At 38.4% G+C, this 22544-nt stretch overlaps 2 protein-coding genes and 1 long non-coding RNA gene across 3 annotated transcripts; 2 read left to right on the top strand and 1 right to left on the bottom strand.

Moving 5' to 3' along the window:
* Positions 1 to 20: 20 nt before the first annotated feature.
* On the top strand, positions 21 to 15209 carry LOC110045239 (dual specificity protein phosphatase 19-like). Its single transcript, XM_020750837.2, has 4 exons — positions 21 to 143; positions 987 to 1211; positions 10702 to 10823; positions 14830 to 15209. The coding sequence occupies exons 1-4, from the start codon at positions 57 to 59 to the stop codon at positions 15002 to 15004; spliced, it is 609 nt and encodes a 202-aa protein (XP_020606496.2). The 5' UTR covers positions 21 to 56; the 3' UTR covers positions 15005 to 15209.
* Positions 4132 to 9970, bottom strand: LOC149106832 (uncharacterized). The gene is made up of 3 exons (XR_016209911.1): positions 9966 to 9970; positions 9532 to 9706; positions 4132 to 4825 (listed from the first exon to the last, which is right to left on the bottom strand). It is a non-coding gene; the product is annotated as an uncharacterized LOC149106832 (long non-coding RNA).
* A 3605-nt stretch (positions 15210 to 18814) lies between the features above and the next one.
* LOC149106831 (putative G protein-coupled receptor No18) lies at positions 18815 to 20712 on the top strand. The gene has a single exon (XM_089298700.1). It carries the CDS (start codon positions 18925 to 18927, stop codon positions 19873 to 19875), a length of 951 nt encoding a protein of 316 aa, XP_089154826.1. The 5' UTR covers positions 18815 to 18924; the 3' UTR covers positions 19876 to 20712.
* Positions 20713 to 22544: the final 1832 nt, after the last annotated feature.

Raw genomic sequence — 22544 nt, 5'->3', positions numbered from 1 at the left:
GAGGCTAATTTATTCATATATCTAGCTCCCAGATTTCTTCCTGCCAATTAAAAGCCATGAGTTTTCTTCGTGAGGTGGAAGGTTTCTCGGTGGACAAGCTCAAATCTGTTCGCACTAGAATTACTACATCCGAGGGGAGAAAGGTAAAAGAGAAATTGCACTGCAGTTATGTACATATTATCAAGTGTTATCCCACGCAAACCAGGGAGAGTTTAAAAACTGTTAAAAAAAGGCCCAATGAAAAAGTGTGAAGCAATCTTATTCTTGGGACCTATCTGGGGTCAAGTCCAACGGGGAAGCTAGTGACATGTCCACAATGAAAGTCCTGTAGCTTGGTCTTTCAGTCTATGTCTGTCTGTCTGTCTGTCTGTCTGTCTGTCTGTCTGTCTGTCAGTCTTCATCCATTTGTCCATCCTTTTGTCTGTCTGTCCTGTCTGCCTAGCTTCCTGTCTGCAGTGCATCTTTGGGCCAATTCCCTCTATGAGATGCACCTGCAGGGAATCATGGTAGTTGTATTCATCATCTTGGACTGGATGCTTACTTTGATGAATACAGCTGCTGTAATTCCCTGCAGGCGTATCTCAAGGGAATTGGGCATTGTTTGGTTCAAGAAAATATCTATACATACCCCACAGAAGGTTAATGGAAATTCCAAAAAAATACAATATGAAGCTAAACTGGAGAGCTTTGTATAATCATACACATGAGCGATGTGCAGTTCTAGAAATGATCTATTCCCACCAAATTTGAAATTTGGAGGAAGTGGAGGGGGAAGGGGTTAAAAAAAACTGAGATTTATTTCTGGGAGGTGGAGAGTTCAAGCCAAAAGATCATCCAAGGGAGGGGTACAGAAATTTCCTGCCAAACAACACAAATCATTCAATTTTATGACATGAAGGTCTGATGGCATTTTATTTGTCATTTTGTATGTTGGAGTAGGTGCTTGGTTCTTTGTAGGTTTTGATTCATGTGACAGTTACCTTAAGTTTATAGAACACAAGAATGAGGATGGAAGTCTTCTTGCTGTAGATACTGGAGAGAGATGTGTGGGGTTCTGTGAGGATGTTGATCCTGATGACAAGGTTTATAAAGTGCAGGAGAACTTATTTATCAGCTCACAAGATGGAGCACAAAATATGGAAGAACTAAGAAGAAATAACATAACTCATATACTGAATGTTGGAACTGGAATGAAGAATGCATTTCCTGAGGTAATTTTGAAAATATGTTGTCAATGGTTTTCAATTCAGGTTGATTCTGGAATTTCTTTTAATTTACAGGAGTGTGTGTGTGTGTGTGTGTGTGTGGGGAGGGGGACAGGGGGGTCAGAACCTCCCACTTCCTGCCTTTTCCTCTCCTCTCCCCTATCCTCCCAGTTTCCTGCCCCTCCCCCCAATCCCCTCCCACAGGTGTGCCTGTTTTTGTGCATATCAATGAAGCAACCTTAACTCAAACTTTCTTAAAAGTAATCTTTAGCAAGGAAATAACTAAAAGTTAGCTTGTTCTCAGTAATAGATTTTATACTGCTTTTGGAATAACCTGAGAACCTTTAAACCTTTTTCAAATTAAAGAAAAAACTTCATGCTCTCTCACAACCAATCAATTGTCCAAGGCTTGTTCTTTAGCAGTTCTGTAGCAGTTGGCAAGAAAACTTTTAATCAAGCAGGGATATGTCCTCTAGTGGGGGTTGGGGGGGGGGGGGGGGCTGCCAGCAAAAATTGTGAAGAAAAGCATAACTGGAGTGGATCTAGGGAGTTCGGTCAAACCCTTTAAATGAAAAAAAGTGAGACGTTATAGCATGCTGACTTGGCTGCAGAGTGCCAGAAATCCAATTTCCAAGGATCTCAATTTTAAAGATTCTCAAGTGCCGGATGCCCCCCCAATACCCCCTACAGGGGACCTACTTCAGCATTTTGTATCTCGAACCCAAACCGCCATCTCTAAAATCCCAAACCCTCCTTCTCTAAGGGGAGGATGCCCCCCCAATCCCCCCTACAGGGGACCTACTTCAGCAGTTTGTATCTCTAACCCAGGGGCGGGGGAGAACACTCTGCGACGCCTGGCACTTTTTGTGTGTTTGGATCATCCAACAAAAAGTGACGTCACATCCGGTAAAAAAGCGGGCTGAGCGGCGAAATAAAATTTGACTGCGACATAATCGTTCTCCCTGTAAGTAAAACAGCAATATTTCGCGATCGGCGGGATATTTCTAACGTTTTATTTGGCCATGATAAACAAAATTTTGTCTTCTTCCTCGCCATATCGTTTGTTTGTGGAACAGAACAATTATTTGTTCAAAAAGACGCTGTTTTGAAGGCGTGTGTTTTTACGAAATGTCGTCGTTTCTTCGTAACTGAATTCCACAGGAGTCATCGTTTACGTGGAAATAATGAATTCTAGGTAAGTTGCACTCAATTCAAATATCCTATTCTCTTAGGTAGGTATTACACTGAGAGAAAAGCGCCATGTCAGTTTTCTAGCCGTGGGAGAACCTATTTAACAGAAGCCCATTTTTTGAAATTTACCATTAACAAACACAGAGCTGTTAATCGTATCACACTGTAAAGATCCACACACATAACGGGGCGGAACTTTCTTGCCAATCGACACTAACTCAAATTCTTGTTCTTGCTTGTGACTCAAACTGGCATTATAAATTCTGTTACGATTTGTTAAGAACCTTAAACGAGATATCTTAATGTTTCCCTCGGTAATCCCTTAATAATGGCAAACGCTTCCTTTAACATGTACTTTAGCAGGCCGTGAACCCCTTAAATATAAACAAGAGGATATTTTTATGGGCGATTCAGTAATCGGGGCATGTCGTGTTTTTTTTTTCAGTTATAGTGTAATTTATTTTTCTGTTTCAACAGTGTTAAATGTCAGTGACACTATAGTTTCAATACACCCCCCCCCCCGCCCGATCCTGTGAGGTCAAGCATGCACCTTTAATTGCTTCGATTCCTTTCAATTGCCTTGTTTACAGAGCAAGTTCCCTATCTTTTAATCCCTAACTATCAAATGTCTTTGCAACTTATTTTGAAAGGTTACTTAGACATTTTGCCCTATTTTCAGTTTGCTTTTTCTATATAAGCTTACATCAAGACATTTCAGTTCCAGAGAATGAGAGAACCCTAGCAATTCTCTCTCATAGAGTTCAATTATTTTAATTCATCACGCTTTCAATGTGCGATCTTAACAAACTGTTTGCAAACAGTAATGAAATATCATGCCCCAACACCCAGCCATAAAAGGAAGTCTGGGAACAGGTAATAGCAACAATGACACTACCAGGCTGGTGAATGTTACAAGCTATTATGAACTCATGTCTGACAATGATGAGTGACCATGAAACATGGTGCGGTGAAACTGAACAACCAGACTGCAACTGACATTGCTAGTGTTAGTGTTGTGAAAGTGATTGCTAGCTAGTAGTGTCTGTGAACTTGGACCAGACCAGAAAAGAAAAGGTTCCATACTAGAAGTTGACTGAGAGTAACAAGTTTGTTCTCAAAAACTGAAGAAGCTGCCTTATCAGACAGTCTTAAAGCCAGCTTCATCGCAACTTGTCAAGAGTTCCTGGATTGTGTATGTGGGAGGACTCCTTGTAAGGATATATATCAGGAAGCTCTGCTCAAAAGTTTTCAGGCTTCAGATATAACTATTAAAGGGTAAGGGATTTCTGACAAGTTAAATTCAGGTGTATAATGAAAGGGTACCGAAATCTTTCTTTTAGGGACTTCCTTCTTCTAGCTCTAAAATGTTGTTGATAATCTCTCATTTACTCTCATGAGCCAGAATGAGGGGATTCTGATATATTGTTCAAAAAGATATTTTAAAACTACTTTCTAAGGGTTTAGAAAAGGGATACAGTATTAAGGGGATGGACCTTGAGGTGCAGCTTCCCTATTTAAAACTATGTAAAATACCTCCCCCCCCCCCGCCTCTCCTTGTGTAAAAAGGATGTTCAAATTGTTTTCTGGAAAAAAGCAAAAAACAAAACAGTGCCAATTTAAGGGATTGTGTGATTATCAATGTAAGTTCCCATTTGTATTTTGAATTAAAATGGGCCTAACGTCATCCACAACAGTATAAAATAACCATACTTTGCAGCTTCAGAGAGACTCAAACTGATAATGAAAACAACTTTTATTTTTGCCCCTTCCTTTGTACCTTGTGATATTTTTAGGGAAATTCTCAAAACGTCTCTGCCCAAAGAAAATAAAGAATATAAATGAAAATCACTTTTTTTATCTTGAAAATGATCTCTGAGACAAAAACGTCCTTTTTATGGCTAGTTATTATCTTACAATGTGTTGAGAAGAAACTGCTTATAGGAAAATATAAATGTTCAACAAAAAAAATGAACAGAAAAAACAACAACAAACTTTTGCAGAGGAACTCCTATATTCTTCAACTTACATGTAGGGTAATAGAATCTGTTTTTACACTTTCACACCAAAGAAAACACCACAGAAATGAGAATTATTGTTATTGTGTCCGAGCTGCATATTTTTTGAATGGAAACATTTCCCATAAAATTTCTACATTATATTCTTGCCAGTACATGTACGACAACATACCAAATATATTTTGGAGAGAGGAGTACTTATAAAATTAATACAAACTGGTGTAGTTTAATTTTCCATTTAATTTTTGTAAACCTCTTACAGAATGCAACTTTTGGTTAGGTTGCACTTCACTGTCAAGGAAGAAATCACACCAAGGTGACTTTGCATCTTTATTATGATTTCCATTATCAGTAAAAAAAAAAATCACACTTGGACAGGTCTCTTGATCATGAGGGTATTTGCTCATTTACCACCTATAAAAAAACAAGATATAATGTATCATTTTTACCTGTGCTGCAAATTTTTCAATTGAAATCAGTTTGTTTCTACTTTTAGAGTGGTTTTTAAAAAGGATCACAAGCACACCACCCACCCGTCAGTCCCTATTCCTACCCTACAACAGTACAGCCAGGATCCCATATCAACCCCCCAACATAAGTGATAACTTACCATAATACTCCTATACTACAATACAATCTTTGTACAGACAGACCTAGATTCAAACATCAGATCTCTGACTTTTTGGTCCACTTCATCTCCACTAAGCCATGAAAGCAACCATTGCAAATGTCCTTATATTTGTTGGTCTAATTTATTGTTGCTCTCAGATTCCCCCTTCCCCTTTGATGAAATTAAATTGGTTTAAAAAAATAAACTGGTTTAAACAAATTAAAGCAGAGGTAGAAATTGAGCCATAAAATTACTATAATTTTAGTATGAGGATATTGAAATATAGCTATACTATTAATATCCTTATGTTCTATTGTAAAGACAGTGTAACTACTCAAATTGACCTTCATTGTCAGAGACAAAAACCTGAAAACATCTAAACACAGGTCAGTGAGCATATTGCCAGTTATGCTTTTGCCAACAACCATTCTGCCTCAAAAATATAGAAGATAATGACAATAATAACAGAACCAACATCTGTCAATTCAATAACCACACCAAATTCCCCTCCAAATTCCTTTCGACACCTTAGAGTAAAATTTTGCCAACAGCATAAATTCAACTCAATGCTTTAAAGTGCTTCTATCCTTAAATTTTCACTCCTTGAGTCAGAATTTTCAGGTGTATCACCTAGCATTCCACAAAAGATTAAAAATGCTGTTTACCTTTTGCAGATATCTGCATCAGTTCCAAAGATATGTAGGTTGAAAAATAGAAATATGCAAATGAGGTGACTGATGTTGTCATACACTTAACCCAATATTACATCAGGTTGGTAGGCTTATACTTAGAACTACAGGAAACACACCTATGGCTATAAAAATTATATACAGCCTGTATTTTCCCATGGCAACTTGCTCTTTTCCAGTCCCCTCTAACCTGATTTCACTAATTCAGTGATTTTCAGCTTGAAAAACGTTAAACGAGGCTACGACTTTGACCTTGCATGTTAATACATGTATGCTTCCTAGATCGTGCTGATGAGGCACCATTGGCAAATATCAAAATGGAAAGCCAAAGGTGGCCAGAAAAGCCTATAATCATCAGGAAAGGTTGAAACCCAGTATGTTGCCATGGTAACAAAACTGTTATGCTCATATTATGGAGGACATCCGCAAATTTCATCATAATAGCACTTTAAAGCACTGTCCCTAGGAGCCCATGGTCCCTTGTATCTGGACAATAGTTCAAAACTTGCCTGGGATGGATGATCTAAATGGTAGGTGGGAGACTCCCAGAATATTGGGGTGAGTTGCAAGAATGATTGTATAATTATCTCTTTGCAGGAACTCATTAGACACTAACACTACTAACATGACTGAGTTTGGACAATATATATTTTGTTTTTTGGATACATGTATACTGTTACTGGTCATACAAGAGGTACCTTGCTACTGAGTTAAGTCTTAATGTGTGTATTTTAAAGGAGAAGGTCACTCCAAAAAACATAAATTTTATGTCAACGCTAATGAAAACTTTGCACTAAGGTTAGCCACTCACAGAAGTTTCAGCGTCTGAAGTGCAGGTTTTCCTTATGAAGTTTGCCTCCAAAGAAGCACCCAGGCCAAGTTTTCATGACATCATTCTGTCTGACGGATTTTGCCCTGATAGCTTGCGACAAGCCTTTTGACTACCACTCTGGGTTATGGCTGCTCTTGAGACATATTATTTTGAGCTAAACAAGCTCTAAACTCCTTGTGACGGATGCCAAGTCAGTTGCAGGTTCTTCTCCTTCCCACCAATTTCGAGTTGGACAGAATGAAGTCACATAAACACAGCCTCAGGCTGCTAAGACAGTTGCAAAATGGTGGCCTCCGAAGTCGTTTCTTAATTTCGAGATGAATTTCTTAAGGACAGCAGGCACTTCAGAGGCTGAACCTTTGGTGAGTGGAAATGCTGAATATTCACTTGCTATAAGTGAAGAGAAAAAAAGGAAGCTTTTTGGAGTGACCTTCTCCTTTAAACTGAAAACATGAAAACTGAAAACATGTGAGCTTAATGCAACAAAATGTATATTAAACTTGGGCCAGTTCAGTATGATTTATTACAAGGTTTAAATCAGCCACAAAAAAATTGTTAGCAACTGATATTACTTTGTGAAGGCCTCTGGAAGGGTTTTACTTTTATAAAGCACCTGGCAGCAAGTACTATTTTGGTTTACTAAAGAAAGACTCTTGTTACTACTTAAGGAAACTGTGTTTGGTACAGTAGGTGTCAAAATATTATGGCTTTGATGACATGATAATAGACATATCAGCCTTGGTAATTTCAGGGATAGTGGATAACCAATCTCCAAATAATAGAGTTATGGGACTTCACTATCAAAGTGATGCCTAATGCTTATTATAAATTTTGTATATTACTCCTAAAATGTACGATCCAGAATTTTGTTTTGTGGGTAATAGCTCAAATTCATTTTCACCTCTGTGAAGTACAAATATTCTTAAAACAACCAACACTGACAATTTTAAATTACAGTGGAACTCTGTTAATCCGGCTGCTGGGCCACAAAAATCTGACCACATTAACAGTGTGGTTAAAGGGGTTCTTTAAATAAGAAAATGACCAACTGACTGAGCCTTTGTTCAAGCCAGAATCAAGTGGCCGTAATAACAAGGTGGCTATGTGAATGGGGTGGCCATAAGGTGGGGTTCCACTGTAGTGATGAACATATAAGATGATCCTCTCAAACACCGACCCATAAAGATTTTGGAAAGTATAGTTTGTATACTCAGTTAGACAACACACAACTTGGGCCCAGAGCTGACTAGAGATATTCCATTTTATATCCACACCCCCTTCCCCTAGCCACACTCACTAAATAAGTCAATATTTACCACCTAACAGAAAAGATAAAAGTGCAGAAATAACTCTTTCATAGCCCCGTCTAAAGCTCATGTCAACAAAGGAAGAGGGAGTGTGGAAATAAAATAGAATGGCCCTACTAGGGACCATTTATATGGTCTTGGGTACCCAAGACAACCCTTCTCCTGAGTTACCCTGGCCAAGCTAACTTTTCATTTATTTCTTTGAAAAATCAACCAGCTGTTTACATTTAGGATCATGAACCTGTCTTGCCTGCAAGACAACAGGGGTGGGTGAGTTGTCTAGCCTTGGCTCATGTCATGCCTTGGCACCCTGACAGGCAGGACAACTTTTCTTTATATAAACACTTTGGCTTGGCTAACCAGGACAACTCTTCACATGGCGAGTGTCACATGATGCCTAGATTTAGAATTTAAAGCAGAAATATCAATTTACAAAGAAAAGAAAATTAACTCAGCAAAACCCACTGTGATTGAATGACTGAAGGCAACTCAAATAAAGAGGGATATTGCCCATTTGATTATCCAATAAGGCTTTTGAATAGTCATGCAGGGTCATATTCAGCCAAATGCATGGGGAAATAAATGGCAAACAATCACTTTAAGATCAAACCAAGCTAGAATTCTCAGCCCACCCACAATGGAGCAATCACAACTGACCTTTGTGAATTATTTGATGCATGCGTATGAGACAGCCATTTATTATTCTTTCTTTACAAGATGGAAGGTAGATGCCATTTAAACATTGATCAAATAATGAACAAAGATCCTGTTGCTACAGAGCTACATTGTATCTCCACCAGATTAACAGAAGATGAGGTGTTGTAAACAGATCTTTGGAAGAACTAAAAAAGCTGTGAAAACAATCACCAGCGGCCTGTGTTCCCACAGCATCTCTTGTTGAGTCAATTTGATATATAGAACATATCTTTAAAATCTCAAAATAGTTGAATTAACTAATTATGACTACCAAAATCTGCGATTCTCCCTACACTATTTATTACCAGAATAAAAATTTGATAACCTATTTACCACCATGGTAACTGACACAGTTGCCCTAAACATAATTTTTGACAGCCTTTTGTTTATGGTCTTATCACTAATGATGAAAAAGTAGCTTCTTCTAAACAACATTACCCAATTCAAGACTAGAGTATGAAACCCATATCCTATTTAAGGCCAAAATGGCCAAAACTGATACCCTATTTATGACCAAAATGACTGAAAAACCATACCTTTTGGGGCCACACATACCCCTATAGTGCAAATAAGGGAGTACCCCCCGCCCCGGGTCACAGTAGAAGTGGGTACCTGTCAAAAGCGGAGGTAAAGTTAAGGGCTAAGGAGCTAACCCTATAAACAGACCAACCCCCCTCTTTTGTAACTGCTCAAAGAAGTTGATCCCTAGGCCAGCACTGCAGTTCAGACAATAAAGAGGAATATACAATTGACCACTGGATAAAATTTGAATTCTGTCCAGCATACATGTATATTTATGAACAGTTTCACAGTACCCGGGGGGGGGGGGGTACTCCCAGAAAATTTGGTGGGGGAGTGCTTCACCCCTTTGTTGATCTCTTCGGGGAAATCTGATATCTCCAAAGCTCGCCTCTAACTCTCAACATCACTTATTTCTTACAGAGAAAAACCGTATTCAACAAGAGATACGGAAATAGGATACTAACCTTGAGTATACGCTTCAGCATGTCTTTTCCACCACGCGCACGTGGATACAGAGCTTCAACTGTGTTCACTTTCAGAAAAAAACGGCTTCTGTTAAATATGTTCCCGTTGTGCACAGTACAAACTATGGCCAGCAATACTTCATCCAGGTTGTTGTTAACATTATAGGCTATTGCACTTAGTGTTATAACCGAATCACGAACAATAAGAACCAAAAGTCGGAACAACACCAGTTTTGAATATGTGTAAAATCCGCCATTCGATGACACAAGGCTCTCCGTTATTTTCCTTCAAAACAATACTAAACTGTTCTCTTTTGCCAACAGTTTTGCTTCAAAAGTCGAAGAAATGTGCCTTCACGATATTTCTATCCTCAATATGGAAGGACACGGACCTGATGGTTTGCAAATAGAAGAAAATCTTCCCCAATCGAAACGCCATTTTTTCGCTTTGTGAAGCGGGCTGCGCGGCACCATTTAAACCGGATGTGACGTCACTTTTTGTTGGATGATCCAGTACAAAAATTTCAAGAGTCTTCTGCCCCGCCCCTGCTCTAACCCAAAACCCCCTTCTCTAAAATCCCAAACCCTTCTTCTCCAAGGGGAGGATGCCCCCCCCCGATCCCCCCTACAGGGGACCACCTTTGGCGGTCTGTATCTCGAACCTAAACCCCCGTCTCTAAAATCTCAAACCCTCCTTCCCCAAGGGGAGGATGCCCCCTGACCCCCACTACAGGGGGCCACCTTTGGCGGTCTGTATCTTGAACCCAAACCCCCTTCTCTAAAATCCCAAACCCTCCTTCTCCAAGGTGAGGATGCCCCCTGATCCCCCCTACAGGGGACCACCTTCAGCGGTCTGTATCTCGAACCCAAACCCCCTTCTCTAAAATCCCAAACCCTCCTTCTCCAAGGGGAGGATGCCCCCCGATCCCCCCTACAGGGGACCACCTTCAGCGGTCTGTATCTCGAACCCAAACCCCCTTCTCTAAAATCCTGTATCCGCCCCAGTATAAGGCTTCAGAAGGCAGATTTTAATGTCACATTTGATTTGTATTAAAATGCCTGTAGTATTATCGCAGTATAGTTAAATCGCAGTTTCAATCTTTGAGTAATACAACTGGAGTATATGAAACAAAATTTAGTGTAATTTTCTGCATGTTCTCTACTTTGCAGGAGTTTGACTACAAGACTGTTGAGACATTGGATTTGCCAGAAATGCAAATTTGTCATTACTTTGAAGAAATGTTTGATTTTATAACAGATGGTTTTAAAAATGGCGCTGTTCTGGTTCACTGGTAAGGAAGCACTCAAACAAACATTTTCAACGCATGACATTTCTTTTAATTCAAGTCAAATTAAAGAACTGTTGATAAATTACAGTAATTCTGTTGTTGTTATTTGTTATTCTGTTGCACAATACTGTTCCAATGACTGTTCAAAATACTTGTAGAACATTGATTGATGTTTTTCAAAAACCTTAATGACAGAGAGCAATTGTCGGTCCTCCGAATTTTAATGTGGGAAATTTTATAGAACAAACTTATCTACAGGGCGTGGAAATCTTCTACCCCGCTCTCCGGAGACTCAACCAACTACCACAGCAATGTCTGATTTAGAAACAGAAAACATTTTCCTTAGTTCTATCGAGTTTTTAAATAAATCTACTCGCGTTCCATCATGAATGTCGTTCTCTGATTGGCTACACTACTCACTATCTATTAGCTTCTATTCTGTTGTAGATAGTGTTTAGCTTGCGGTGTGCACTTGTTAATTACTGCCGAAACAGGTAGACTGTTTATTCAGAGAGGCGCGAAACAGTTGCCGTTGTCGAGAAACGTAATTGAATTAAGCCCACGTGGTCTAAAACTGACGCCAAATAGGTAAGCGCACGTGATCACATTCTTTCACGTTCCTGTTAATTTATCCCGTACGATTTGCATCATCGCAAGTCGCCGCCTCATTCTCGTCCGTCGTTATCACTTCACATCGATCTTCGGGAAAAGAAATGTTATGAAAAACTTTTATCTGTATCATGTTGCACTACTAGGTAACAATCAGAACGAAAGATCGACGACTGATCATGAGAAGAAGCGCGTGGGAAAAACAGGCTGGAAGAAATGAGCCAAAGACCGCGCGAAGGAATGTGCTCACCCCGTGCTCACGTGCGTTTGACTTTTCATTTGACGGCTTCAAGCCACGTGACCCAAAACGTTCTCGTTTGTCGCTGACGGCAACTGTTTCGCGCGTCTCCGAAAAAACACTCTACCTGTTTCGGTAGTAACTGGCTATGGTTGGCCATTCGTTTCAAAATTACGACAGAGTATACGCGGGTTTTTCTGCCGCGTACACTTGTTTACATACGTTACGTATGGGCTTTAAGCTCATATATACGAGCATTTAGATCGCGTATATACGCATTTTTAAAGGGCCACATATTTGCGTAAATTCAAGCGCGGGGATATGCGAAATAAATGCCCAAATATACGCGTCCCACAGGGACCCATATTTACGCGTGCCAAAATGCGCGTATATGCGGGTCTCGTAAATTACGTTTTATATGCCAGCACGAAATGTGCCTTTTAAAAGAATGGCTGTTCGTGTATGATAGCAATGAAAATTACTTTAACTAGAAATCGTCAATATGGCGGCAGTGGTGAAATGCCTTGTCTTGGTCTATCTGCTATTAAATGTTTGTTACTCCAGCTCTCCAGTGGATGAACCTCTAGAAACAGTTATGCGTGTATTGAATGACTCTTCAAGATTTATCCTAACGCTAATCGTCGTGAAGTTGCTGTGGGTTACTCTGTACATCGTTTAGTGGCCTGCGTAGCTTGGCAATGTGAACGCGCTAAAAAAGCGGCGAAGCCGCGATAACGAGCGCCAAATGCGGCGTAGCCACGAGGAGCCTGGGGGGTTCCTGCTCGTTTTCGCGGCTTTGTCGCTTTGTAAGCTCGCGCTCAAATTGCTTAAAAAATAGCTAAACCGCCAAGCTACGCAGGCTAATCCTTTAGTTGACTCATTGGACAGAGGTACCAAGGCGAATGCTGAGAGGATACGACCTCTAGAATCGCTGGTGAGACAAATGCAATATTTACTACTTAGACGGGAAATGTTGCGTTAAGAGCAGTTTCATGCACCTCAATGTACTCCCATTAGGGCTTTGCCAACTGTATCAGCTTCTAATGGAAGAGTGGGTCGTCCAGCCTATAATATATCAATACCTCAAGGGGAGTTTTAGGAAACAGAATGCGAATTTACTGTAAGTCCTATTGGGTCTTCACCAGATAATTCATCTGGTTGGGTGTTATCATCAAATGTGTCCCTGACAGCTAGTATTTCCAGTATTACATATATCAGTCTTGTAAAATCACTGCGTTCACTCATATTGGTTGTGCGTACAGCATGGTTATTCCATGCCTCAACTAGGAGGTTTAACTGGTTGTTAATTCTGGAAAGAAATATGTAATACAAACAGAACAGATTGATTATGCTGGTCGATTCCAGGATGCCATTTTCTTCCATCTGGTAGAACAGAGTGTAGTAGAACTGACCGACTTCAATAAAGACTTCTCTCCAGAGACGCTCAATTCACTGGTTGTGTACAGACAACCCAACAATTTTGCTTCCCCTATTAAATCCCCTGTGCCATAGCATAGCTCTTCCTACCTCTAAATTTTCATCCCCTTCGTCTGAACACACTCTAGAGGGCAACCCATAACTTTACACAGCAGCCAAGAAGAGAGCGAGCCCAGTTGCAGCAGAATTGTTTGTTGCACAACTTAAAGTCTAAAGCCCCGTCAAAACCACCGTGTATTATATAATTACAAACCTCCAACTGATAAGGCAGTGTAGTCCATCAATGCTGCCAGAGAGAATTAGGTCCCCTGACGCTGTCAACACGCCTTGTGATGGTATTGAACCACCTCAAATCAGACCCTGTTGGGTCAGTTCGAAAAATACTTTCCCTTACACGCTGACACTGAACATAGATATTTCTACTTCACAAATGACCCAGCATGATACTGATACCAGAATTGGAAAACCCACGTCAGTCTTATTTCTCGAATCATCAGGACCTGGTTGTTCGAAAGCCGGTTAACACTAACCCAGGATTAAAAGTTAACCCAAATATATATTTTCTCTATAACAATGTCTTCCACTGCTTATGCTTTATGTAGTTTGCGATTGCTCAAGTTCAAAACTGAACTGCAAACATTTCCCATCTATGTAGTAAGTATTGAATTTGTCTCACCAGCAATTCAAGAGGCAGAATTCTCTCAGCATTCGCTTGGACACCTCTGTCCTAAATGGTGAACAGAATCCACAGTAACTTCACGACGAACGATCAAGTTCTCTGCCATGTTACGATTAGCGTGAGGATAAAATCTTGAACAGTCATTCAAAAGACGCATAACTGTTTCTAGACGTTCAGTCACTGGGGGAGCTGCAGTAACAAACATTAAATAGCAGGTATACTATGACAAGGCATTTCACCACTGCCGCCATATTGCCGATTTTTAGTTAAAGTAATTTTCATTGCTATCATACACGAACATCCGTTGTCTTAAAAAGGCACATTTCGTGCCAGCATATACAACGTAATTTACGAGACCCGCATATACGCGCATTTTAGCACGCGTATATATGGGTCCTTGTAGGACGCGCATATTTGGGCATTTATTTCGCATATCGCCGCACTTGAATTTACGTAAATATGTGGCCCTTTAAAAATGCGTATATACGCGATCTAAATGGTCGTATATATGGGCTTAAAGTCCATACGTAACGTATGTAAACAAGTGTACGCGGCAGAAAAACCCGCGTATACCCTATCGTAATTTTGAAACGAATGGCCAACCATAACTGGCAGCCGCTTCTTTGCGTTTTTGAAGTGTCGGTGAAGAGGATTTAGATAATATTTTGCGCAACTAGTAGATTTATACTAAAAAAAATTAGATTAAGCGCTCTCAATTTCTATGCGTGATAGTTGACTCGCGCTGTGCCCTCGTCAACTATCACGCGATAGAAATCTCGAGCTCGTAATCTAATTGTTATATAGAAATACGATTTTTAACCAGTCAGCGTACGTATTTCTTTGGGCAATTTTCTAAATCGAAATGATGGCATGGAAAGACATCTTTTAGAAGCGCATCCTTAAAATAACTCACCTTGACCTTAGACACTTAAACATCGAAATACAAATAAGTCTGTCTGGTTCTACAAAACATAATTTTCTACACAGGCAAGCCGTATTATGTGCACATAATATTTATAACACATTCCTGACTCATCTCTTTATAGCAATGCCGGTGTATCCCGTTCTGCAGCGGTCGTTCTTGGATACCTGATGTCATCAAACAGATTGTCATTAGAGGACGCCATGAAAATTCTTCGACAGGCCAGACCTTGCGTGAAACCAAATGAAGGATTTCTGTGCCAGCTGCAAGATTACCAAAAACAACTTGGGCTATTATGATACTTTGAACAGTGATGAACCTAGTCAGAGAATAATATTTTATCAAATAGCAATTTAAGACTGAGTTATTATGTATGTTAGTCTTAATTGAAATTAGTCGATATTTTTAATAGTTCTTTGATTAAATCTCCCTGGAGCGTGAAACGTGTCATAAAATCATCTGTATACAAATGTGAAAACAATAAATATCAATACTACTTCAAAATACTGACATTCAATGTTACTGTATTCGCTGATTCCTTCTGTTTAGTTACAGCAGTTCATATTTCAGTCGATTCAAGTAGTTTAGTCTATTTTCTTGTTGTTTAGCCTGCCAATACAGCCACTTTTCACCAATCCTCCTTTGGGCATTGATGAGTTTTCATATAAACGTGAAAGAAGCCGGGGGCGACGAAAACGCCTTCAAACGGTAGGGAAAACGTTAACAAACAGTAGAAAGAACGATTATAAACAGTAGAAAAACGCTTATAAATAGAAAAACGCTTACAAACGGTAGAACAACGCTTATAAACGGTAGAAAAACGCTTACAGATGGCAAGAAAAACGCTTGTAAACGGTAGAAAAACGCTTATAAACAGTAGAAAAATGCTTAAAAACGGTAGAAAAACGCTTATAAACAGAAAAACGCCAATAAACGGTAGAAAAATGCTTATATACAGTAGAAAAACGTTAATAAACGGTGGAAAAACGCTTATAAACAGTAGATAAACGCTTCTAAATAGTAGAAAAACGCTAATAAACGGTAGAAAAACGCTTATAAACAGTAGAAAAACGCTTGTAAAAGTAGAAAAACGCTTATAAATGGTAGGAAAAAGCTTGTAAGCGGTAGAAAACCGCTTATAAACGGTAGAAAAACGATAATAAACGGTGGAAAAACGCTTATAAACATTAGAAAAACGTTTGTAAACAATAGACAAACGCTTGTAAACAATATAAGAACGCTTATAACCGGTAACAAAAACGCTTGCAAACGGTAGAAAAACGCTTATAAACAGTTGAAAAGCGCTTATAAACGGTAGAGAAACGCTTATAGACAGTAGAAAAACGCTAATAAACGGTGGAAAAACGCTTATAAACAGAAAAACGCTTGTAAACGGTAGAAGAACGCTTGTAAACGGTAGAAAAACGCTTATAAACAGTAGAAAAACGCTAATAAACGGTGGAAAAACGCTTATAAACAGTTAAACGCTAATAAACGGTGGAAAAACGCTTATAAACAGTAGAGAGACGCTTGTAAACGGTAGAAAAACGCTCATAAACAGTAGAAAAACGTTTATAAAAAGTAGAAAAACGCTTGTAAACGGTAGAAAAACGCTTGTAAACAGTAGAAAAACGCTTGTAAACGGTAGAAAACGGCGTATGAACAGTAGAATAACGCTAATAAACGGTGGAAAAACGCTTATAAACAGAAAAACGCTAATAAACGGTGGAAAAATGCTTATAAACAGTAGAAAAACGCTAATAAACGGTAGAAAAACGCTTATAAACAGTAGAAAAACGCTAATAAACGGTAGAAAAACGCTTATAAACAGTAGAAAAACGCTAATAAACGGTAGAAAAACGCTTATAAACAGTAGAAAAACGCTAATAAACGGTGGAAAAACACGCATAAACAGAAAAACGCTAATAAACAGTGGAAAAACGCTTATAAACAGTAGAAAAACGCTTATAAACAGTTGAAAAATGCTTATAAACGGTAGAAAAGCGCTAATAAACGGTAAAAAAACGCTTATTAACAGTATAAAAACGCTTGTAAACGGTAGAAAAACGCTTATGGATGGTAAAGAAAAACGCTTGCAAACGGTAGAAAAACGCTTATAAACAGTAGAAAGACGCTTATAAACAGTAGAAAAACGCTTATAAACAGTTGAAAAGCGCTTATAAACGGTACAAAAGCGCTAATAAATGGTCGAAAAACGCTTACAAGTAGTAAGAAAAACGCTTGTAAACGGCGGGAAAACGTTTATAAACAATAGAAAAATGCTTGTAAACGGTACAAAAACGTCTATAAACAGCAGGAAAACGTTTGTAAACAATAGACAAACGCTTGTAAACAGTATAAGAACGCTTATAACCGGTAACAAAAACGCTTGCAAACGGTAGAAAAACGTTAATAAACAGATGAAAAGCGCTTATGAACGGTACAAAAGCTTTAATAAACGGTATATATAAATATACTACTATAATATAAATGGTAAGAAAAACGCTTGTAAACGGTAGAAAAACGCTTGTAAACGGTAGAAAGACGCTTATAAACAGCAGAAAAACGCTTGTAAACGTAGACAAACGGTTGTAAACAGTAGAAGAACGGTAAGAAAAACGCTTTGGAAGAAACGTTAGGAAACATGTTCATAAGCAGTAAAAAAGAAACCCTTATAAAAATCTATAAACGGAGAATCATTTGCATGTAAGGAAAACGTCTACACAAAGGAGAAAAAACCTTTCGTGATTGAATTCGTTGTTACAAGTGTGTAGCGTTGGTATATGTCACGTTTTTTGTTACCGAATATTTTGAAAATCGATTTTTTTGTGTTTGGCCTTCCAGGTTCTTACGTGGACCATTACTTAATATCGTTTCAATAAAAGGGAGTTGATAATTAACTTGTATGTCCTGGTTTCACGCTAGCTAAAAGTCTGTTAATTTTTAATACAATGATTAAAGACTTCTTCAGTGAATGCTCTTAGAATTGATATATATTGTATATAGTTTTTATATTTTACTACAATGACGACAACAACAACAACAACATTTATTACTTCTATAAAAATAGGACTGATATTGTTATTTTAATTCTATTACTTTTACTATTACTGTTACTATTATTATTATTATTATTTCTATTACTATTATTATTATTGTTAAAATTAATAACAATGAGAGAGGAGTGTTTATTGGGACAAAAACTAGAGCTAAGCTTTACAAAATGCTATAATATTTACATAATTTGATGTCTGTTAAACCTGTAAAACATGTTTCCGTGTCTAATCATGATATCATGGTTACTACAACTAATACTAATACTACTATCATCATCATAACATTAATTAACATATTCCATACAAATTGGTATATTACAAGGTAAAAGTAAGTAAAAGAAATAAACCATTAAAACCTATTTCAACAGTGTTATTGTTAAATGTGTAGAGTATTTTTTACTATTCTTATTTAAATTTTTTCGACAAATGATAATAGACAAATTTATAAGGGTTGTGAAGAATGAGTGTAATTTGTAATTATTATTACCGAAAACTTAAAGAACAACAGAATTTCTGAATTTTTTACCAGATACATGTAAGATTCAAGTTTGTATGGAAAAGTGCTCAATAAAGTTTGTTATTATTTTTAATTATTATTATTATTATTATTATTATTATTATTATTATTATATTATGCTATTTCTGGGGAACTCTAGCCGAAGCCACGAACACTGAGCCAAGAAGTGAACCTGCATATAGCTACAGCGTATTTTTAAAGTAGAGTTTTTGCCATTTAAATATGTAGAGTATTTTTTACTATTCTTATTTAAATTTTTCGACAAATGACAATAGACAAATTTATAAGGGTTGTAAAGAATGAGTGTAATTTGTAATTCGTTTGTAAGTTAGTATTTCCCTGACATAAATAATTGTCCTAAGAATTTTTACAGTTGTAATTTTTTATAAGCCACTAATAAACATTATTATTATTATTATTATTAAAAAAAATATTATTATTATTATTATTATTATTATTATTATTGTTATTATTGTTATTATTATTACGATCCATTTTCCAAGTTGAGACTTTGATTCGTGCTGTCTGGGTGTGCCTTGGCGCGAGCGGATCACGAGCCGGTAGAACAAACCATAGTGAAAAAGTTCTGCGAAAAGCAGGAAGTATTTCCGAAGAAGCACTCATTTCCTCGCAAGCCAGTCCCGCAATGTTCGCGCTAAATGTCTCCTCTTCAAACTGTTCTCTTGTTTACTCGGCAGACGACGTGGCCGCAGCTTGGTGTCTTGTGGGAATCAACATATGTACGAGTATTCTGGGCTCACTAGGTAACTTGTTGGTGTGCATAGCAGTGTTTTCAACTAAAGGCATGACCTCAAGCTTCCATTACTTCATTTCAAGTCTGGCTGCTGCGGATCTTGTCAATTCTCTCATTGTTCAGCCGCTTTTAATCGCCTTGATCTTTGCCCACATAAGGTCCCGATGTATCCCAAACGATCCGGACGTGATTTGCACTGCTTTTCGTGTAGTTAGTAACTTTGCTTCTGCTGTCTCGTTACTGACATTGGCCTTGATTGCGCTCGATCGCTGTTTGATCGTCTCTCCCCATTTCGACTACAAGAATACAATGACAGCAAAAAAGAAAATCGTTCTGGCCGTTGTCTGGTTGTTAGCCTGTGTGTACTCTGCCATAAGGCTAACCATCGAGAAAGAGATAACATCGTACCTAACCGCCGCTGTGTTTGGGTTGTGCTACGTGGAAATGATCGTGTGTTATGCAGTTGTTTATTATCGAATCTCCAAACAGCGTAAACTACTAGCTGCTACGTGGGCACAGAACAAGACACGAACTGAAGGGTTAGAAGTACAGGAACTCAAGACTGAAAACATCGCTAAAGAGAGACGTTTTGCCCGCACTATAGTCATGGTACTAGTTGTGTTTACGGGTGGATGGTGTCTTTTCTTTTATCTGCGATTAACGCAACCGGAAAAGGACTACGGAATCATGTATGATGTGGCTCGTACTGTGGCGTTTTCTACGTCTGCCATCAACCCCGCTCTTTACTGCTTCAATAATAAAGAATATCGACGTGCATTCAAGAGGATTTTGTCAAGTTTCCTTTTTGAATGGCGCCACGAGGAATATGAAAGAATCTTGTGATCAGCCAGGGGAAGCTATATGAAACGCCATTTCGGGACCAATGAGATTGCGTGACGTTAAACAGCGAAGGAAACTCTGTTTTTGATCAAGGGTAGTTTTAAGCCAGAGACCCTCGGGGACGTTGAAGTGGATTATTTTATTAATATCTAAGCATTGTAATATATTCTTAGTCGATAGACCCAGAGTATTCGTAATAATTTTAAAAGACGTTTCTGTAGCAACTTTTAAAAGATTGCCTCGGTGCAACATTCAACTACCGTACAACATGGCCTACGCTTTCGGCGAGACAACAGCAGGCGAGGTATCCTCGCACTCCAAAGAGGTAGGAAACGAATTTACGATGTAATAAGCAGTTTTAAGTCAGCTTTGCCACTTTCTCAAAAATACTTTACGCTAAAAAGTTGACAGGAAATTTATTTTTATATGATTTTTATTTCTTCGGAAACAGCTTCCTTTTCCTGCGACTAAAACAACTAACTAAGATGTGTTATGGTATTGTAAAAGATTAAAACAGAGAACGATGTGAGACGATTAGAGTTTGCGAGACATGCTTCGAAGAAAAGTCTGCCATCGTCATTTACATAAAGTACAGTGTGGAATTTGAAAAGTATAACTTTAAATACGCATGTCACAGATATGGGTCAGTTGGTGCGATAACCTGCATAACTACAGTAAAGATTTGTGTATCTAGCTGTGAGCTGCTGAAGCTTGTATTTCATTATGTATAATAATAAAGCTACTGTTATAGCTGTTACTGTTACTTTTAATAGTAGCTGTGTACGAACAAATCGAATTTCATTGCCGTGCATGAATAAAAGTGTTGATTTTGCTGTGTGATGCTACCTTTCTGACATAGAAGTGAACACAACTGTAAATTATCTCAAGGGTCGTGGAAAGAACTGTGTCAGACTAAAACCTGACTCTGAGTCTCTGACAGGTGAAACACTTGCTTGAGAGACAGTCGGTTTTGTTATCTTGTATACGTAATTGACGTTGGAAGTCTTATACTTTTTTCAATCTGCATAGCTTTGCTGAGACAGTGGAGGAAGTAATTCGCGATACGCCTAAGTTACAAATACCTCTTGGAGAATGCTGGAAATAGCATTTCCGAACCTAGCTTTAGATTTCAAAATTTTCTCGGGGGGAAGGGGGCCATGCCCCCAGACTCCCCTAGCGGTTCGCGCCTTCGGCGCTAAATTCTGTGCCTCCCCCTCCCCGAGTTTTTTTCCTGTTGCTACGGCACTGCAAACGGTAGAAAAACGCTGATAAACGGTAGAAGTAACGCTTATAAACGTTTGGAAAAATGCTTGTAAACTGTTAGAAACGGTAGGAAAAACGCTAGGAGAAACGCTTATCAATGTTTGGAAAAACTAATAAACGGTAGAAAAACGGTTATCAACAGTAGAAAAACGCTTATAAATAGTAGAAAAACGTTTACTTATGAAGAAACGTTAGGAAACATGCTCATAAGCAGTAAAACGAAACGCTTATAAAATTTGTTAATGAAAGTGAAGAATGATCATCGCAGTTAATTTTCCAATTTAAGCAATTGGAAAGAAGAAGCCTGAAAAAAAAAAAATCAGGGCTTCAACGGGATTCGAACCCGTGAACTCCGCGATACCGGTGCGTTGCTCTACCAACTGAGCTACGAAGCCACACATTGGGAGCGAGGTCAATTAATCGAGTTCATATCTTCCCGTGAGGAGTGAAATGATGTGAATTTTTATATGAAATAATTCATATATGAACTGCGGTTGTAGATGAAAGTGAAGAATGATCATCGCAGTTAATTTTCCAATTTAAGCAATTGGAAAGAAGAAGCCTGAAAAAAAAAAAATCAGGGCTTCAACGGGATTCGAACCCGTGACCTCCGCGATACCGGTGCGATGCTCCGATGACCTCGCTCCCAATGTGTGGCTTCGTAGCTCAGTTGGTAGAGCATCGCACCGGTATCGCGGAGGTCACGGGTTCGAATCCCGTTGAAGCCCTGATTTTTTTTTTTTCAGGCTTCTTCTTTCCAATTGCTTAAATTGGAAAATTAACTGCGATGATCATTCTTCACTTTCATCTACAACCGCAGTTCATATATGAATTATTTCATATAAAAATTCACAAAATTTGTTAACGGAAGAAAAAGGACCATTTGCAGCAGGAAAAACGCTTACACAGGGGAGAAAAACTTTAGCACCTATTTATTAGTCGTCACGCAGTGAAGCCTTTTCGCAACTTTTTAAATTTTAACCTTTGAAATCCAAGTTTTAAGTATGGATGGGAGATTCACTTGATATTTCCTTCGCTCTTTCATTCGCATCCTGTTAGACGTCTTATGATCGAATTCGCTGACCAATGTATGATGTTTTCGCAGTCGAATCGAAGTTCAAGTTATACGAGGATATTACATTCAACGTGGTGGTGCAACGATTTCCTCATCGAGTGAGTAGTTTCAATCTATAGTAAGTCTGGATAGCAAGAAAGGGTTATTATCGCAACAGTTGAAGTAACAGACGTCTGAACAATAGAAATATATCATAAATGAAATCTGAAACCTGAGTGATGCAAAATTGCGTTACAAGTGTAATAGTATAATAATGCATAACGTAACGCATGAAGGTCACGTTTTCAGATACGGAATCTTAAATATTGGTACAAAAAGCAGTTTAACTAATCAT

The sequence above is a fragment of the Orbicella faveolata genome, unplaced genomic scaffold, assembly GCF_042242905.1.
Source record: "Orbicella faveolata isolate gen_17 unplaced genomic scaffold, um_ofav_v1 contig_3, whole genome shotgun sequence".
Classification (NCBI taxonomy): Eukaryota; Metazoa; Cnidaria; class Anthozoa; order Scleractinia; family Merulinidae; genus Orbicella; species Orbicella faveolata.
Note: the sequence above shows the minus strand (reverse complement) of the source record. Positions and strands in the feature narration are given on the sequence as shown.

Excerpts from the sequence above, each read along its gene's own strand:
- LOC149106831 (XM_089298700.1), top strand. The coding sequence starts at position 18,925 with ATGTTCGCGCTAAATGTCTCCTCTTCAAACTGTTCTCTTGTTTACTCG.
- LOC110045239 (XM_020750837.2), top strand. The coding sequence starts at position 57 with ATGAGTTTTCTTCGTGAGGTGGAAGGTTTCTCGGTGGACAAGCTCAAA. Across the intron at positions 144-986 it reads CTACATCCGAGGGGAGAAAG|TTTATAGAACACAAGAATGA; the intron begins GTAAAAGAGAAA and ends AGTTACCTTAAG. Across the intron at positions 10,824-14,829 it reads GGCGCTGTTCTGGTTCACTG|CAATGCCGGTGTATCCCGTT; the intron begins GTAAGGAAGCAC and ends ATCTCTTTATAG.